The sequence below is a fragment of the Haliotis rufescens genome, unplaced genomic scaffold, assembly GCF_023055435.1.
Source record: "Haliotis rufescens isolate VD_foot unplaced genomic scaffold, xgHalRufe1.0.p SCAF_65, whole genome shotgun sequence".
NCBI lineage: Eukaryota > Metazoa > Mollusca > Gastropoda > Lepetellida > Haliotidae > Haliotis > Haliotis rufescens.
In genome coordinates, this window is record NW_025964356.1 from 1,446,715 (window position 1) to 1,466,243 (window position 19,529).

Sequence of the window (19,529 nt, forward strand, 5' to 3'; positions counted from 1 at the left end):
TTGTTTCTGTCAGTTCCAATCAATATACTCATTACAAAAAACTGAACACTCCAGTTTTGGTTTTAAAAAGAAAATGTTTATTGTCCCATGTATGATATCTCCATATATTTTGGTGATGGGATAGTTATCTCATCTTGGCAGAACTGTTCATTAGTTGTGGTTACATTTGTTGCCAGTAAATTATGTCTACACGTCTCACAGGATTTTAGCTCACATGTGAAAATCAAGTGAGCTTATGTTGTCTATCTGTTTGTTGTCTGTCTGTCGTACTGCATCTGCCGAAAACATTTCAGAAACTGGTTCCTATAACATGATCAATGACTCCTCCCCTATTGTTCAAGAATTTTTAATCTGACTTTCAATATGACAAACCACAGAAGCCACATTGAAAAAGCTATTTATGCTAATATTTGATGAATCTATAATGAAATTGGGTGTATGTTTAAGTGGGCATCAAAACATGTTGTTTTTTGTGATATTGTAAATTTTGAATATAATTTTACCTTTGCATTTGGACAATGCTCTTGGTTCTGTAGTAATTTTACATCTGCGAGCAATGTGGTGATAAGATGCTCTGAGATTTTCGACCAACGATCGTGTGATCGTATTGCCTGATCCGCGAAGTATAATGGCGCTGTTTTGGGACCTCTTTTGCAATAAATTAGTTATGTTTGGAATAACATGGCTGGATACGATTGAGTGAGTTAAATGTCAGGGTTTTCTTGTTTCATTTATTGTTTTCACTTTTCAGTTGCATATATTTTTCTTTATAAAATGTGTGAGCAGGATGATATAAGTTGTAGCAGGATCACTCGGGGTACATGGGGTTTGTACCCTGAGTGATCCTGCTACAACAAATTTATCCTACTGACATGTTTTGACATTGATAAAGAATTAACACAAATTCAAAATTGATAGAAAACAGCTGTTTGAGACATGACTTCTCACGATGTCATGTGACTTCCTTTGACTCGGAAAAAGCGTGAAGATTTTTGCTTTGAAGCGGAGTACAGTAGAACCTGGATATAACGAACACGGATATAGTGAACAAACGGATACAACGAACAAACGGATACAACGAACTGTTAAAAAATCCCCGATTTATCTCCTTTATAATATCATATAAATTTTTTCCGTATATAACAAACTCTCTACAGCGAACTAACGGATACAGCGAACTGATATCTGATCACCGACAAGCCCATTTATCACTAATTAGCGACGTGTATAGCGAACTGAGAAATCTCACTCAGTGTCAAGTGTCACTGACAATTGGCTGTATGCAATCAGCGGCGAATCAAAACAATGTTTGTAGACAATTGCCCCGCGCACCCTGCTGTTTCCAATCTGACAAACATTAAACTTGTGTTTCTACCACCAAACACAACATCAAAGATCCAGCCGATGGACCAGGGGATTATCGCTAATCTGAAGCAACATTACAAGCGACAGATGATGACGAGCATGATATCTTGTTTTGAGAAGAAACAAGATCACACGATAAGCATCTTGAATGCAATCGAGATGGTACATCGAGCGTGGCGGCAGGTTAATGCAACATCGATAAAGAACTGTTTCAGGAAAGGTGGCTTTGTTTTGACGGATGGTGTAGCTGAATCCGACAGTGAATCGGATGACATTCCCTTATCAGACCTCCGGGATGTATGGGCCGAATTAAAGAATGTCAGACATTCCATCCGAAGTGACACTCCAAGAATTCATAGACGCCGACCGAGATATTCTTGTTGCCGAACGTCCGAGCAATGACAACATTATCCAGTCAATTGTTGACAAACGCGATGGCACTAGTCGAATAGATTCTGACGATGAGGAAATGCAAGATGGGATTGACTTCGTGGAACCAAACCCAACCTCCTTTGCCGATGCAAATAAGGCGCTTGAAACACTAAAGCTCTTCTTGAATACGCAAAAAGCAACAGACATGACCTCTTTTGACAGTTTGGCGGATCTGAACGATGCCGTTTCAAGAATGCAGTCAGCGAAACGAGGCTAAAGTAAAATTACAGACTACACATCTCGTATGTAAATTGAAAAATGATGAATATGTTTAAATTTTGTACATGTATTTGATAACAATCTTCAGAAAATGTTATGAATTTAATGTTATTAAATGAATGTTGTAAATTGATATCAATTGAATGATCACTGCTAATACAATTAATGCTGCAGTTACGTGTGTATTGTGTTTTGTCTTATCCAAGATGGCGGACATTTCCGAGGGAAAATGTGTATAACGAACAACGGATATAACGAACTGATTTCTCTGGTCCCTAGTAGTTCGTTATATCCGTGTTGTACTGTATAAGGTTTTTATTCTGTCTCTCGGAAATCCACATGTAGCCTGTATTGCTCATTCAGATTTATTCACTCGCTGAGAAATGTATTACCCTCCAAGGTAGGTTACACAGTATTATACCAAGATCACGTGGTATGATTAAGTATTTTCATTAAGCCTCTTTCACTTGCTCTACTCCGTCATCAACTATTCGAAAGTAAATTCACCCTTGTGTGTGGGAAGCAATGCTTGTCTTCTGAGTTCCTTGCTACAGTCATCATTATCCTTACAGTATTCTCCCACCCTTTTAATTTATTATATAATTTTTTAATGTAATGTTTTCACGATATATAGCTTTTCAAATAGACGAGTGGTCGGTCACATAAGCATGATAACCGCGAAACTGACGTTCATGCATATGAACAACACAATTTGATGTTCTTATGTTTTTCATGAGATTATATTCTTGAAATGGAACATAACCTGGGACAAACTACCAACACATTCCTAGCATGAATACATACAGAAGCGTTGTTTATATCCTTAATCTTTAATTGCCCATAATTAGGAGTGCGTATTATGAACGAATAAATATGGTAGTTGAATATTTGTGGAAGACCCCAAATTACTTTGAAGAACTTCAAAATGTTTCCCCTCGGTTTGGAAAAATAAAGGCCCATGGGACCCTCTTAGATTCGTGACCTTGGAACACAGAACACTGTTTAGCTTGCTGAAAGCAGGTTGCACAATGCAGGAAGAGATGTTGAACAACCTTTCATGTGTTTCAGGGAAATCCTGGAAAGGTGAAGCCAAGTAAAGGCAAAAAGGTTGCACCTCCACCGACAGTGTCAGATGAAGATTCAAACAGCTCCCATGAGGAAAGTGAGGAGGTATGTAAGGCAGTTGGTTTTATGAAATTTCAGATAATTTCAACAATGAATTTTCAATTTTAGCTTTAATTACAATTTCGTTTACAGGATTTAAGTTTCTTTATGGAAAAATGTCTTTCTGGCTTGTAAGATACCTCTACATGGTCTCAATGCTAGAGTCGAACCTATTCGACAGTATCACTAGCTGTGCATCAAATGTCAAACCCATCTAACAGGCGAATAGCATAAGGACACCCCCAAACAAAACTCGCAATATCTACTTACCAAGAAGGCTTTGCGTAATATTTCAAATATGTATGTCATGCATAAACATGATAAAATGTTCAGCCTGCTAAATATCAAAACAATCTGAATCAGAACATTGATTGGATGGAACTTGACCCTTGAATACTATGACAATCATTTTGTTACCTCTACCGTATATGACTGCGGATAAGCCGACCCCGTAGATAAGCCGAGGTGTTAATTTGACAATTGAAATACAAAAGAAAATGATATGACCCGCAGATAAGCCGAATCAGGAATTGAAAGACAAAAAACACTGCGAAGTCGGACTGCAAGACGTGCCGGTACTCGCAGATATTCAAAAATATAAGATGAAAAACGTTGTAATTATATTGAAAAAGTCATTATTATTTCTAATAAAGATTTAACAAACCAGTCATCCACTTTCATAATGTGGGAAGCTGTTTCTCGTGGGCATTTTAAATCTCATAATGATCGTTATATGTTGCCATCAACAACCAAGCGCCATTTTGTGAGTCGGTGTATATAGAATTATGAGCCCGCGAGAAAATATATCAGCTGGAGCGAAGACTCGCAGTTATAATTCAGCATCGTAAGGCATGGCGTTTTCGTTTCAAACTCATGATGAGAATGTCACTCAGTAAAAATATACCAACTTTTATAAACCCCTTTACACCACTATTGTATGTTAATCCAATTGAACCCCCTGGGAAGGTACGTACGTCCGGTATCATTCAACGTATCATTTCATTTCTCTGTGATTTAATCGTAGTATTTTTGTTGATTTTAACTCTTTGGCTAATCTGTCTGATAAACGCCAGTGACCAGAGGGATGGTGTAAATCCTGCTGGGGTACCATGTAGGTAGCAGAAGTACCGTAAGTCCCCATGGTCCCTAGTATGGTGGCCTAACTTTGGCTGCTGGCGATCTACAGCCCGTTTTTATATTGTATCGTTTGTATTGTATCTGATTATTTTATTGTTCTAAAACTAGTTTTAAAATCTTAATCTGTGATATATTGCTGGTTGTTGTACTGTCCTTCGATGACAGCTTTTCATATATAATCTAAATGCATAACTTGTTCAAGTCACGATATGGCTGAAATACTGCCGATGTGACTTTAAATATTAACTCTCTCACTCACTAATCCAATTGAATTAAATAAACTATCATACTATGAACACATTGAATGACCATCACTTACTCACAGGCTTCTCCAGTTTATTAAACTAATCTCTCGAAAACAAAGGAACTAAGCCCCTACTCCCAACACGATCGCTAAGCACCCACAACTTGAAAATGTTTGTGTAAACAACATGACAATACCAATCGGCCCGTTATTATCAATGCTCATTTCCTTGTGTACCGTGTTGCTTTAAACAACAGGAAGCAATCACAGTGGTCACCGTTTGTGACGTCACAGAAAACAGCTGATCACATGTTTTTGCGAATGGCGAACGGAATAACTCGACGATACAGTTGTTTATTTGCCTCTTTCAATAAAGGTAGACACTTGTTCACTATCAATTTATGAACTTTGCAAAACGTACGTAATAGCTATTGGCGATTTTTATCTGGGGATTATATATTATAGCTGTGAATTACATATTATAGCTGTGAATTACATATATTGTTACATGTAAAGATTGTGGAGTTTACAAAGAACGATAAACTTTGAACATTCAATTGAAAACTTATTATCGGAACTAGTAACATGCATAACATTTTTTTAATAATGCCAACATTGGTGTATAATAATAACTTTATTGATAATTTATAACAATAATGGCTCTAGTCGTGGCAACTTCCAAACTTTCGGGAAGTTGTAATCTATTGGACAGTCATTCAGGCGATGTTTCTGACAGATCATGATCTGAAAAATACTACCATGAAAGTGTATCCCGTGGATAAGCCGACCCCTTTCTACAGAATCTTTTTTCTGGTCCTCAAAATTCGGCTTATACGCGGTCATATACGGTAAATTAATTTTCTAGAATTATTTACACAGATGTATAAAACCTTCTGACATTGACCTGCTGTTGACAAGCCGACAAACGTCAGACACTTTTGTGACCCTAATTTGAGATTTGTTTAGTTGAACAATGTCCACAAACGCTGTGAATAGTTATAAATATTTGATGATATGCAGAACCTGAACTTACATTGCTCATCATTACTAAAACCAGAAGCGTGTGCAACATCTCACACATCGAGACAAAATATGCAAAAGTTTATCAAACTATCGTAAAGAAATATCCCAGATAGATTCAAAAGAAATTACATTATTTAATATCTGTTACCTGTTTACTATGTATTGACCTAGGTAGCAGTTTTCACTCCTGTTTTATATTTTTAGTGATTTCCACATGTGCTTAAAGCCCCGCCCTGACTATAAATAGCCAGCAAGGTGGCGACTTACCAGTTTCTAACAGTGACTGACAATGTAAACACAACCGAGTGTCGAGAGAAGCTTTTAAAAAAATGTATGCAGACAAGATCACCTTTGACCATCAAACTTTGTATCAACCTGAATGATAAATCTTGGACACCACAAATTGCTCCATATCTAGATATACAGTCAGGGTGGCCTCTCTGGGATGTGGATTTTCAATTCCTACTGCAGGACCCGGTTTTTCGCGTGCGTGGGCAAAGTCACTGAAGCGCGTGTAAAAGGACTTTGAATGTCCTGTGTATTGGTGTCACTTCACCGTTAGCGCTTGGTTGATTCCCGGCCTTCATTACCACCAGGAGGCTCGTTTAGGTGTCTGCGGCCTGTGCGGTTAGCGGGTGAATGTGGATACATGGAAAGACGTGTGTGTACTTGAATGTGTGTGATTTAAAATTAACTTGTTGCACTATCAGGATTGTTTGAAAATTATTACGTGAACTTCACGAGTTTAGTGGTTTATCTATTCATCATAGCACACAATGAATGGTCTACGATTCAATACGACATTCAGTAGATGTTGAGAGTTCACACAAGTGTGTGGGTATTTCCTATATCAATTACCAGTATTTTCTTGAGTATAGTGCGCAACCCCCTCCAGCGGATTCAGTATTTTAGGGGGAAAAATCGAATGTCAAGTGCAGAAATAAATTACACTGTAGATCTACCCCTTCAGCGAATTCCGGTAAACGAACGGGTGATGAGAAACTTGGTCAGTACAAATTCAAAATTTGAGATAAAAAATCACCAGACAAATTTATTCACCGTTTAAATTGTATTTTTTGTTCTGCCAGGCATTGTTTTACATCCAGGGATTAAGATTACCTTGTGTATTTTCTCGTAAACTAAGCCGGACACAGCTATCAGCTGTACACACGTTTTCTTGGAATCTACCGGTGATACGGTCAAGACACACCCAATGATATATAACTTTACAGTATTTTAATGAAAGGATCGGCAAAAATTGTATCTGAAACTATTTTTTATCAGTAATAATATATCCTAATATCTTGTTAATTTAGTTGCAGCTTTTACTAAACATATTTTAAATAATAATAACCCTAAGCGAAGCAGCTGATCGCTATTGCCGGGTAATAATTTTTCACATGGAACCAGTCTGACCAGTCACCGTCAAGGCTCTCGCGCACGTGATCGCGAGAACTACGTGTTGACATAGAATCGTCAAACTATAACAAATATGACTTTTAACGAGTCAAAGTATGGCATTTATGATATATGTATCCATTCTCTGTCAATTAAAGTTCGTTTCAAGGCGTCAATAGCGGTAATCTGACCGTGGTCGCTGTTAATAAAAGTTGAGTTGCGCGATCTTCCGCTCGCTTCGCACGCGATTTTGCCGAAATTAATTAAAACAATATTTAAAGGAATAAAATAGAATTTAAATAGAATTAATGAAATAAGTTACATACATAAGTCCAGATATAAAAGACAGTGTAATTACATTATTAATTTGCGTACTTTAGTATGGAATTGTTGACATGGTATTTCCGGTGTTACGTGCCCACGGCAATATCTTTCCATGGGGGGAAAAAATCATCAAAAGTCATTATTTCGTGTATATTGCGCACCCTCTTCTACACAGCTTTGTTTTTTGGACAAATATTGCGCACTATACTCAAGAAAATACGGTAGCAGCTGATTAGTTATTTCATCCACGTCATGGAACAGTTAAGGCATATCGTTTTGATCGTTTATTTGAGGATGTTAGAAATAAAAGTCAACGGAAGAAATCCGTACGCGTGTTGTCTTGTTTCTTTGCTTTATGAAATATTTAGTCCCACCAAATATATATGTTCATTCTGAAATCGTGTTCAGATGTCATCAACAGCTCCATTTATTAGTGAACACGAACAATAATAATTATGGGATACATCAGCATCACAAAGAGCACCACGTGTTTCAGGCGGGTGTTTGTTGCAAGTTCAATTGCGCGTGTTATGGCAACAATATGCTGAATAAGCTATAATTTACACTATACCAATTGTAAGAATAATAACATTAAGTATAAATATAAATGGGGAAGAAAACATGATCTTATTCAACGACAAGACAGATGGTTTACGTACTTGTCCGTTGTCGACAGGTCGGAATTCGCTTTATGCAAAATGTTTTACCCGGGCATAAATTCAATTGGCTAACTTGGACAGTATGTTTTTCTACACACAATGTTGCCTGTGATATTCAGTGCGCGCGCGTGTTTACATGTATGTTTCATCGTTTCTACCGTTATTTATTATAAACGAAATTAGGTTGTTTTAACGTTCGTGATCGAAAATCGGACAACTACACGATCGATAACGATTCAAACTCGTAATAAAAAAGGAAATAATCATATTGTTATGTTACAATGTTAGCGGAATACGTTTTCAAAAACTACTGATACGGACTGTATGTCTGACTTAAAATACTTTATAAGGCATAGTTGGGAATGCAAGTCGGCAATTTGAAACTAAAGTACTCATGGAAATGGAAAAAAACTGTTTTGCTGGATTTAATAATCGACACAAAGCATTACGTAGATGTAAATACGAAATAACAAAACAACTGAAAAGTACTAGTCTTGATTTGCTAGTTTTATCTCAGTGCTCAATACAAAATGTACTTTACAGGAGGTAATTGTAGGCACTTTCAACATTCAAAAATAAAACTAAGTCCAAATTGACAAGGCAGAAACAGGCTATAGGCATTATGCAAATTAGCCTGGAAAAAAGTTATCAAAACAACAATAAAAATAACAGCTATGTTTATGTACACAATAATAATGACATGTAAGTTGTTGTTTGAGAAGGGAATATGTTACTTTTACGTTCTGATATTTTGACGATGATTCACTATCCCACAATGCCACTGACAAATCACTAACCACTGACAAATCACATGCACGTGGGTTTCAAGCACCTGTTTTTACCTGTCGTCAAGGTGTCATAGGTCATGGACATTCACCTTGATCTTCAAACACCTGGTTATGCTCAGTTTCACAACAGTCTACGTGTAAAAAGATATAAAAACCTTTGATACGCTGTATTTGTGCCAAAGCCAAATTAGTACTAATTGAGTTGTTTGAATATTTATATATTTTGTATATTAACTGCATTTATTTAAAATCTGAGATCGAAAAAAACAGGGTTTTTTTTCATTTCCGTGAGTACTTTAGTGCCGCAAATGCTTAGAAAGCTGCTTTCAATTCATAGTGGCTTGTGTCGACTTCCTGTTAGTAATTTGATTGGTCGGTCAAACTTCGCGGAAGGTCGTTCTGACGTGACCTGTAAAGTACACAGCGGTTGCGAGATTTTGTATATGAGTTTAATAAGATTGAGGTAATCGAGGCATGTGATTAATCCTGTTTTGTTTATTGAAAGCAGTAGTTGTTTATTGTTAAGCAAGTTTATCTCTGCAGCAGTTGAAATATGCAGCTACTCGCCGACTCGTCTCGCATCAAAACACGTGTCTGTGTACTCGCGGGCAGATGACCACGGAGTACGTTGATCACCGTGTCGGATCAACGAGACTAATTAATAAGTGATTTCAGTGGTTCGTTGCAAATTCGGTGTGTCGATGTCGGGAGTGCGAGGCTGTCGGATTAACGGGTCTAAATAGCGATGAAGTATATTGTAGATGTATATTGCTGCACGGTCGATTGTCAAACCAATTAAATTTTTACATGGTTCACACTGCCATATAGCTAATTCAAGGAATTCGAGACACGCACGTCTGTTAAAAGTTGATATAAGTACCTTAATGCATATCCAAGATACTAACCCTTACTTGTTGACAAAGAAACTCGTAAGGTGTGTCATTGTCAAGTACAGCCTGACGCGTTATTGTTGTGACTGTTAATTTGACGCATTCATAATTACTGGATGAACGTTTAGGAGTATTTCAGACCTTTATTGATATCTCCCTGTATTTGTACATGTTTATGTACATAAAACATTAAATCAACTGAAACATGTATTATATTAAAATAGCATAATATTTTTAGATCATAATTTGTTTTAAAATATTTTAGCCCGTTATCAATTCCATATGTTATTGGGCAATTATTGGTATATTATTAATGTTAAATGTGTTCATATACAATCATATAGCAAATATTTCGATATTGACATCAATACATTAATTTTCGCTTCGCTTCTATTCTCTTGCATTTTCACAATTCTTCGCCAGTGGCTGGAAGTATGAACGATCGAGCGAATTCCGATTCAAATAATCTTTGTATTCTCGCAAAACGCCGCGCCTGTGATGTCCATACATAGTACTTTGGCTAATTCGTGGTGTCATCAACTATCATACCACGGGAAAGAAATCGAAGAGGCGACGATATATTTTAACGTGGAGGGGTAAGTTCATTTTGGGAGAAGTCACGTGCTGTATTGCGTCATCCCAGTTGACTGCGGGGTGATCACTGGCTCCCATAAATTTCATGCTGCTTCCCATTTGATTACGCGTATTTGGTGATAGTACAGGGATTACCTAATACAATTAATGTCCAAAAAACAATGAACACCTGTTATTTTTATTTGTTTAAAACACACGACGTAGGTTTTCCCTATCTGGACCCAATTATGATCCGACTTCCATCTTCATCAATTTAACACATCAATCTGTGCTGTGACTAGTTTTAAACATCAAGCGTGTCGCGTGTGTAAGAGTTAAAACTAATCTGAAACAACATTAAAAGTGAGAAGAAGTTAGTGCTGAAATCATGCTGGGTATATAAAAGTCCAGTTCCCAGTTTGTTCTGTACCATTTCATCATGGCATCAGTGAAAAGCAGACGACAAGCATTGCGGAGAAGTAAGCGTTGATCAAGAGAGAAAGAGATTCACAGGCAAAAGACAGAAGACATCAGAAGACAGAGACATGAAGCAGGAAAAGACGGCGTACGTGAGTGAGTGAGTTTGGTTTTACGCCGCTTTTAGCAATATTCCAGCAATATCACGGCGGGGGACACCAGAAATGGGCTTCACACATTGTACCCATGTTGGGATTCGAATCCGGGTCTTCGTCGGACGATCGAACGCTTTAACCACTAGGCTACCCGACCGCCCCAAGACGGCTCACGACCAGACACTGGACAATGCACTGTTTGCGTGGTTTACGCTATCCCGACATGACGGGACACCCATCTCTGGCGAAGTAATGAAATTTCAAGCCCAAAAGATTATTTCATTCATGTATATCTTACCATATTTGCATTCAAATGGGCCCAACAGTCAAAGTAGTTAACAATAACGGAACATCAAAACTTCTACAAAAGATCGATCTAACTCGAACAAAAATAAAATCATACATTGTATTTATTCTCACAAACACTGGCAATTCTTCTGTCGAAACCATGCATGCGCATTTACGTACATACGTCATCAAGTGTGCATATACAGTACATGTATTGGACTCCTCTTTAGTTCAACTATCACCCGACCTACATTCCATAATTGGAATAACACTGGGGTCGTCCATTGGCCCTGAGACCCGCGTTATCGGGGGGTGGGTGGGGTGGGGTGGGGTGGGGTGGGGGGGGGGTGACTGTATAACTGCTAATCACAGTGGATAATTAAATATACAGAGTTTCCTGTGTATGGCAGATGTGTATGCCGATTGAGGAATTTGCATTATTTCTAGAAGTACTGTATGCATATGAAATATATATTAGAAAATCACCGTGGGCATGTGGACTGTAAATATCAAATGCCCCACAGCATATTAACAACATCAAATAACAATCTTATGTTATCCCATACGCATGTAAGCATTATGAAATCGACGCTAAAACAAGGAAATAATTCTGTTTCACCCAAGGTGATGTGTTTAAGAACATTGGTTTTGTATGAAATAAGACACCCCGCAACATGTAATAATAGGTTAATCATATTTTATTCATCTGAGATTTGTAAACAGGCCAAACTGGCTTATATAAATAACGCTCCCTCCAACACAACATATATTAAATACCGCATTCAGCAATATTCCAGCTATATGACGGCGGTCTGTAATTAATCTAGTCTGGACCAGACAGTCCTGTGATTGACATATTGAGCATCGATCCACGCAATTGGGATTGATGACATGCATCAACCAAGTCAGGGTCGCTGACTTTGTTGATGCATGTCATCGTTTGTTTGTTTGTTGTTTATCGCCGCACCCAGCAATATTCTAGCTATATGACGGCGGTCTGTAAAATAATCGAGTCTGGACCAGACAACCCAGTGATTAATATCATGAGCATCGATCCACGCAATTGGGATCGATGACATGCATCAACCAAGTCAGCGAGCCTGGACACCCGATCCCGTTGGTCGCCTTTTACAAGCATGGTCACCTTTTACGGCAAGCATGGGCTGCTGGCATGTCATCGTATCTCAATTGCTTGAATCCACATGCACATCAATTCCAACACATTTCTCCTGTTTTTTTTATATCTTTTTTCGCCACGGAAGTAATCAAGGTAATCGCCGTTTCACTTCGACTTACCCGATTTCATAATGTTTTATGCAGTAACTAAACTGAGCAAAAACTCCGTGAAACTATTTTTACCACAAGTTCGTTAAATTGTCGCTGTCTCGGCGCCTTATAAAAGAGGCCCGCAAGCGCTTAGCACCACTGGTAATGCAAATATGATTCGCCAGGCATATGTCTTTTACCCTTTTCAACTGGTGTTCCCTTAAAGAACCACCAGTTGAAAGGGTAATAGACATATGCGCAACACGTTGGTATTTAATGCTTGCTAATCGTATATTTAAGCTTCATTTATCCAATGAGGACAGTCGGGATTTTATTATCGATTTCAATTGTGTGGCGGCAGATTCATATATAATATAACCCCAGATCCATATTGGTAATGCTTTACGCATGGTAATCAACCGCGTTATCGTGGTTCTAAATATTTGAATCTGCTGTCACAATTATTTTGATTGCTATTAAAATTCCACATGCCCCCAAATCCCAACACATTTTTCCTGCTTTTGATCTTTTTTCACCACCGCGTTACGCATGGAGATTGGCGAAAATAGTCGAAAACAACCGTGTTCATTTGTGTACATGGTGTAAGCATTTGCATAATGCACTGGCGATACGGAACATTGAGGTGAACATCGCCATCACACACACATATATGCTGTCACAATTAAAATCGCTAATACAATACCACATGTCCCCCCATTTCCAACATATTTCTCCTGCTTTTTATCTTTTCTGAAAATGAAAGCCATTTATTCTTGTAATCGCCGTTTTTGACGACTGTTGTTGTCTATTCATATGTATAATAAAACCACACATACATATTTGTCAGGCGATACCCTTGGAAACCATCATGGTTATCATGGTTTAAAATATTGAAATCTGCTGTCACAATTCCAACACATTTCTCCTGCGTTTTAAATATTTTTCGCCACCGCGTTACGCATGGAAGGTGGCGAAAATAGTTAAAAACAACTGCGTTATAGCGTTCCGTGAGCATTTGCGATTCTAATGTTATCAAATTCGTAGATTCAAGGAAATGCCATAAATCCCTGTATAACCATGATAACAACTTCTGATAAGTTTATTATTACATAAACAGAACCACCTGCCCGACATACTCATTACAGAACATTTCAATACATACACAGCACACAGATCACTTTTACGTTGTCCCATGACCTCATTGTAGAAATGATAGAGCTACTGGTTACCAACCAGTTATCGCCAGTTTTTTTTTTCATTTCTGTCACTCCGTGATTTCAGTTCGTGAAAAATGATTTAGTTGATCTCTGTTATAACGTGTATAACTTTCCCGTCGTCTTGACAGCACGTGCCACGTGATCACGCATATACGCTTCAGTTATACAAATGACATTACAAATTTGTCGTCTGCAAACCAATATTCCCCACATTCGATCTCTACATGCTATCATATGTACTATGGATTTCGATATATACACATGCTACGTACAGCTCAAATAGGTTTCAGAATTGTATTTTGAGAAAAAAATGACTGACCGATAGAAAGCAATGCCAGAACGGAAGTGCGTCATTGTGTTTTTATCCCCCGCCGCGCGAAAGCGCGAAGCGGGGGATATAGTATTCACGACCGTCCGTCCGTCCGTCCGTACGTCCCACCTGTTTGTTGCCGCGATATCTCAAGAACTAAACACTGGATTGTCTTCATATTTGGAACTATGGTGTATATACAGACTCCGTAGACACCAGTCGGTTTTGGTGACCTTGACCCCATTTTCAAGGTCACAGCAGGCAAATCTGCTTTTGGAGTTGGAAAACGGTGTTGCCGCGATATCTCAAGAACTAAACACTGGATTGTCTTCATATTTGGAACTATAGTGTATATACAGACTCCGCAGACACCAGTCGGTTTTGGTGACCTTGATCCCATTTTCAAGGTCACAGCAGGCAAATCTGCTTTTAGAGTTGGAAAACGGTGTTGCCGCGATATCTCAAGAACTAAACCTCTCGATTGTCTTCATATTTGGAACTATGGTGTATATACAGACACCGCAGACACCAGTCGGTTTTGGTGACCTTGACCCCATTTTCAAGGTCACAGCAGGCAAATCTGCTTTTGGAGTTAGAAAACAGTGTTGCCGCGATATCTCAAGAACTAATCGCTGGATTGTCTTCATATTTGGAACTATAGTGTATATACAGACACCGCATACACCTGTCAGATTTGGTGACCTTGACCCCATTTTCAAGGTCACAGCAGGCAAATCTGTTTTTGGGGTTGGAAAACGGTGTTGCCACAATATCTCAAGAACTAATCGCTGGATTGTCTTCATATTTGGTACTATGGTGTATATGGCGGGGGATATTTCGTCACTCTGTGACAAATACTTGTGTTTTTTATTTTCGAGTGAATAAGTCGCGATGGCCCACATGTCTTTGATAAAGCTGTATTCGGGCTTGGCGATTATTGTGGGGTTTTTTTTATAAAATATTTCCTCACAAGTGTTTTGTCATTTTCGGATAAATCTTTCTCTCTTCCAATGAAAACGAGCAAAATTAAAATGATATCCCGTGCGACAACGGGGAGTTAGCGATAATTTATAGCCAGTAGCAATACAGTCTAAATAGTTTTGGTAAATAATTTGTTTACGAAATGTTGTGTCACATGATATGCAAATTAGGTGTAATGCCACGTCACCACTGCGCCGGAAATTAGCTTTTTGTCCGTCATCCTTTTGCCGGATCATGGTTGGTCAGATTACAACAATGGGTACCGTTTTTCAGATGGAAATCGCGCGGGTGTTAAAAATATTGAACTTCGTGGACATATCGTGCTTGGTTACCACATGTGACAAAGATTTCTCATGTATATATTCTGGCATTAAACAACGTGTCCGTGCCGATAACTCAAGGTGACAAATGCCGACTGACATGACTAACATCCCACGAACGTCTTTCGCATGCTCGATTTATTCTGTACCGTATCGCCACATAATAAAGTAGCGGAAGGGAACATTGAGGTGAGTATCGCCATCACACACACATATATATGCTTTCACCAGTTCACAATTAAAATCGCTAATTAAATACCACATGTTCCCCCAATTTCCAACATATTTCTCCTGCTGTCGATCTTTTCTGAAAATGTATTTTCTTGGGGAATGTAATTTTCGATTCAATTGTGTGGCGGCAGATTTATATATAATAAAATCCCACATATATGTTTGTCAGGCGATATCCACAGAAACCAACCGCGTTATCTTGTTTTAATATATTGAAATTTGCTGTCTCAATTCCAACACATTTCTCCTTTTTTTTCGCCACTGCGTTACAGTGTTCCGTAAGCATTTGCGATTCTCATGTTATCAAAATTGTCATACATAATTCATGGATTCAAGAAAATGCCATAATTCCCTGTATAAACAACTAAAAATTCTCGTGCAAAATTCGTGGGTTCGAGGAAATGCTGGCTTTGATTTTTTAATGAGGTGCCATAAATCACTGTATAAACAACTTGGTGACACTGACAAGTTTATTACATAAACAGAACACCTGCCCGACATTCTCATTACATAACATTTCCTGTGTGTTACAGCAAAGATCACGATTGTATTTGTAGGAATTACCATAATTAATTCACATGGTGTAACTTGCGTTGACAATACGATGAGACCTGACATTAGGCACATGTAGTCAGCTGATCCGGTCGAAGAACTCTCAAGTGGTCTGCACATCCGGTTAAGGAGCTCTCAAAATGTGACGAAAAGTCTTTTCTTGGATACCTAAGACAGTCAAAGCTCTTGAGAATTTCCTTATTCTCTCTCCAATGTCTTTTTGGTTGAAGGCAACATTGTATTACGCTTAATAATGACGATGTACTTATAGGTGTATATTTTATTGGCGCTTCTTCTTCTTGGCAGCTGATGGTAAATAAGCCGCACTCGGTTATCTCCCTTGAACGCACGCGAACGGCTTGCCCACCAATTCCAACACATTTCTCCTGCTTTTGATATTTTTTCGCCACCGCGTTACGCATGGAAGTTGGGGAAAAACATTGCGTTACGGTGCGTTATAGTATTCCTTGTGCATTTGTGATTCTAATGATATAAGTTTTATTACAAAATTCAATACATGAAGTTTGCAGTTGCCAATTGAAATTACCCTACTGTTTTGCATCATTTTTTTTAACATTTTCCCTTTCTAAGTCAAGATTACTGTTATTTTTTTTTTACAAAAGTACACTAATACAAACATTATGAATGTATGTTACTATTTGTGTCTTTCTTCATGCAAATTAATACTCTTTTGATACGAAAAAGGGGGAAAAAATGTAAAAACAGGCCAAACTGAATTTCTACACAGAGTTATGGGAATTGAATTGCCGCACGGGGAAGAGGCCACCCTAACTGATATAAGTCAAAAAGATTTGTGGTTTTATCATAAAAAATCGAATCGATCGTGTTTGGCGTCTGCATCAATCACAAAGGATGGAGCTTATTTACGGTTGCGCTATAAATAGCAAAGCACATGGTCATGTGTACATGTGACACATTCAATGCATTTGTGGTCCAAGTGTATTGTTTTGTATATTTTTACGGCAGAACAGCAGCACAACAACAGTTTCGGTTAATGTAACAGCACGGATACATAAATACGAAATTGACATTAGTTACATTTGTATTAGACCACAGGGTTCACAGGGGATTGGCCGTGTGTGGAGCTTGAACTAGTCCACTGGGTCGTTGCTGGCAGAATTGTGAGATCCTGGGGGACCCATATGTCACAAACATCATTCGACATGGGAACTAGCTGGCGCTTATAGTCGACCCGCAGCTCACGTTGTTGCCCACCTACCACCCTACTCAACAAACGCTGCCTGGCGCGTCCACCTTATTCAGGATGACCTCAGGCTGCTGTGCTCCAGGCACAGGATGTTTTCATCAGCCTAGATATCGAGGACGCCTATCGACATGTCCCTATACATCCAGATGACCAGGTCCATTACCAATGGGCCGTTCCCCCATTTGGATTTTCTTCGGCACCGTGGCTACTCACACAGCTTACCACCATCTCCGGGACATTCAGTTCGAGGCATACATAGACGACTGTCTCCTGAATCATTGGGACACCGTCACTCTACTTCGCCACAGGGACTTCACCTCCTGGCTCCTGCACCTATTGGGGTGGAAGATCAACCTCAGGAAGTCAGAGTTGACACCCTCAAATCGCCTTCAGTTCATTGGGGGCCTCTTCCAGACGGACCTTTATCTCTTCTCTGTACCCAGAGACGGGTGGGATCGCAGCTCTCCACCTAACATGCACTCTGTGCCAATGGCAAGTCCTCCTGGGCCTCCTAACCTCAGTGCAGGTGCAGGACTTGACCTACAGAGGAAGGCTCCAACTGCGCCCAGTTCAGATGTTCCATCGTCCTCCCGGATCATCTCAAGCAGCATCCCCGGTAGTGGACGGTGGAATCGAATGTCTTAGGCGGCGTCTCCTTGACAGGGCTTACGACCTCTCTGCGCCTATTCGTAGACGCGCCCCTGCAGTGATGTGGCACACACCTGGAGGGACAGGTTGCCTCGGGTCTGTGGTCCGCCGATCAGCGCCTATGGCACATCAACAACCTCGAACTGGAAGCGCTTATCTTGACCATCGCTCACTGGAAGCAGGGCCTCAGACACGCCCACCTCTCCATCTCGACGGACAAGATCAGTGTCGTATGGTGCCTTTGGAACCAAGGAACGAGTCACTCGACTTCGCTCTTTCAACAGACGTTCCGATTGTTTCACCTGGTGGATCATCTGGGGATTCAGTTCCAGGTCCACCACATCCCGGGCTGCCAAAACATCCTAGCGGATGCCATCTCTCCGCCAGGCAAAGTGGCTCCCACAGAGGGGAAACTTCACCCAGATGCCTTCACTCTTGTTTGTCGAGACCATGGTCTCCCCAACATAGACCTATTCGCCACCAGCCAGAACTACCAGATCCATGACCTACATATCTCCGGTGCCGGATCCACTGGCTTGGGCAGTCGACACTTTCAGTGTCCCCTGGGAAGGACTAAAAGCGTACACTTTTCCGCCACCTGTACTCCTTCCCAAAGTCGTCCAGAAGATCAGATCGACACGGAACCTTGATCTGACTTTGGTCGTGCCCTGGTAGCCAGTGAGGGCTTGGTTTGTCCGACTTCAACCCACTGGCACACCCAGATTGGCCAAATCTGCTGATCCACCCTCACAGCAGACAGCCACACCCAGGACCAGACGGGTTATGTCTTCACTTCTGGTCCATTTACAGAGAGCACAATGCCAAAGGCTACTCGGCAAGAGGCTACTCGGCAAGAGCGGCTAGGGCCATCACGATGGCACGTCGCCCAACCACCAGGAGCCTCTATGATGACAAGTGGCAATCCTTCGAGAGCTTTTGCAAGGGCAAGCACCTAGACCCCACACCTGCCTCAATTCCTGGCTGAGTTCATGCTCCATCTGGGTCACAAGTGTAAGCTCAAGGACAGTACCATCATGACCTACCTTGTGGCGCTCAACTCCGTCCTGGCAGTTCCGGGAAGATCGGCGCATGACGTAAATTTTGGAACTACAAGCTCCGCTCATTCAGGCTGGAAGACCAAAAGGCAAAATCTTGTACACCAGCTTGGGGCTTGAATGTCATTCACGCCTCGCTGAGAGACATGTCCTTCGAGCCACTCATCCTACAATCTGGTGAGAAAATGGTCTTCCTACTGGCGCTCGCCACAGCAGCCCATGTCAGTGAGCTACATGTCTTGGACGTCACGCGCGTCTGCTTTGAGCATGGAACACACAGTGCCGTGCGTCTTGGACTGTGGCGCTACACAGCAACTGAGCTCTACTTGCCATCATGGAGAGGTGTCCTGGCGATCAAACACATTCGTCGCCAGTCACCATATGCAAGATGTCGTATTGGAGGATGTGCTAGGCACGCACAACTTGGTCCATTAGTAGTGCCCAACAGGGTCCTCTACTACACGCACTGACCTCGCCTCCAAGTCTTGACCTCCCCTGGCGTAAGCCCTGGAGGATCCGTTACGTCACTTCCTTTGGTCACGTGGGAGCTGCGTGACAGGGTTTGCCTCTCAGCTAGTTGGAACAACTTCTTCAAGCAAAGACCATCACACAGATCTTTTCTCTGTCAAGAACAAGCATTAAGGA

General features: G+C 40.2%; 1 protein-coding gene across 3 annotated transcripts in view; it reads left to right on the forward strand.

Annotated features, from left to right (window-relative positions):
• LOC124115527 (nucleolin-like) overlaps positions 1 to 19,529 on the forward strand; it is a 92,981-nt gene that overhangs the window by 13,593 nt on the left and 59,859 nt on the right. For 2 of the 3 annotated variants that reach the window (XM_046476551.2, XM_048387103.1), the window contains exon 2: positions 3,085 to 3,186. In XM_046476551.2, coding sequence (XP_046332507.2) covers positions 3,085 to 3,186 — 102 coding nt within the window. Of the gene's footprint in view, positions 1 to 3,084; positions 3,188 to 19,529 lie in introns of those variants that run through there. The other variant, XR_007218886.1, reaches the window with a different exon arrangement.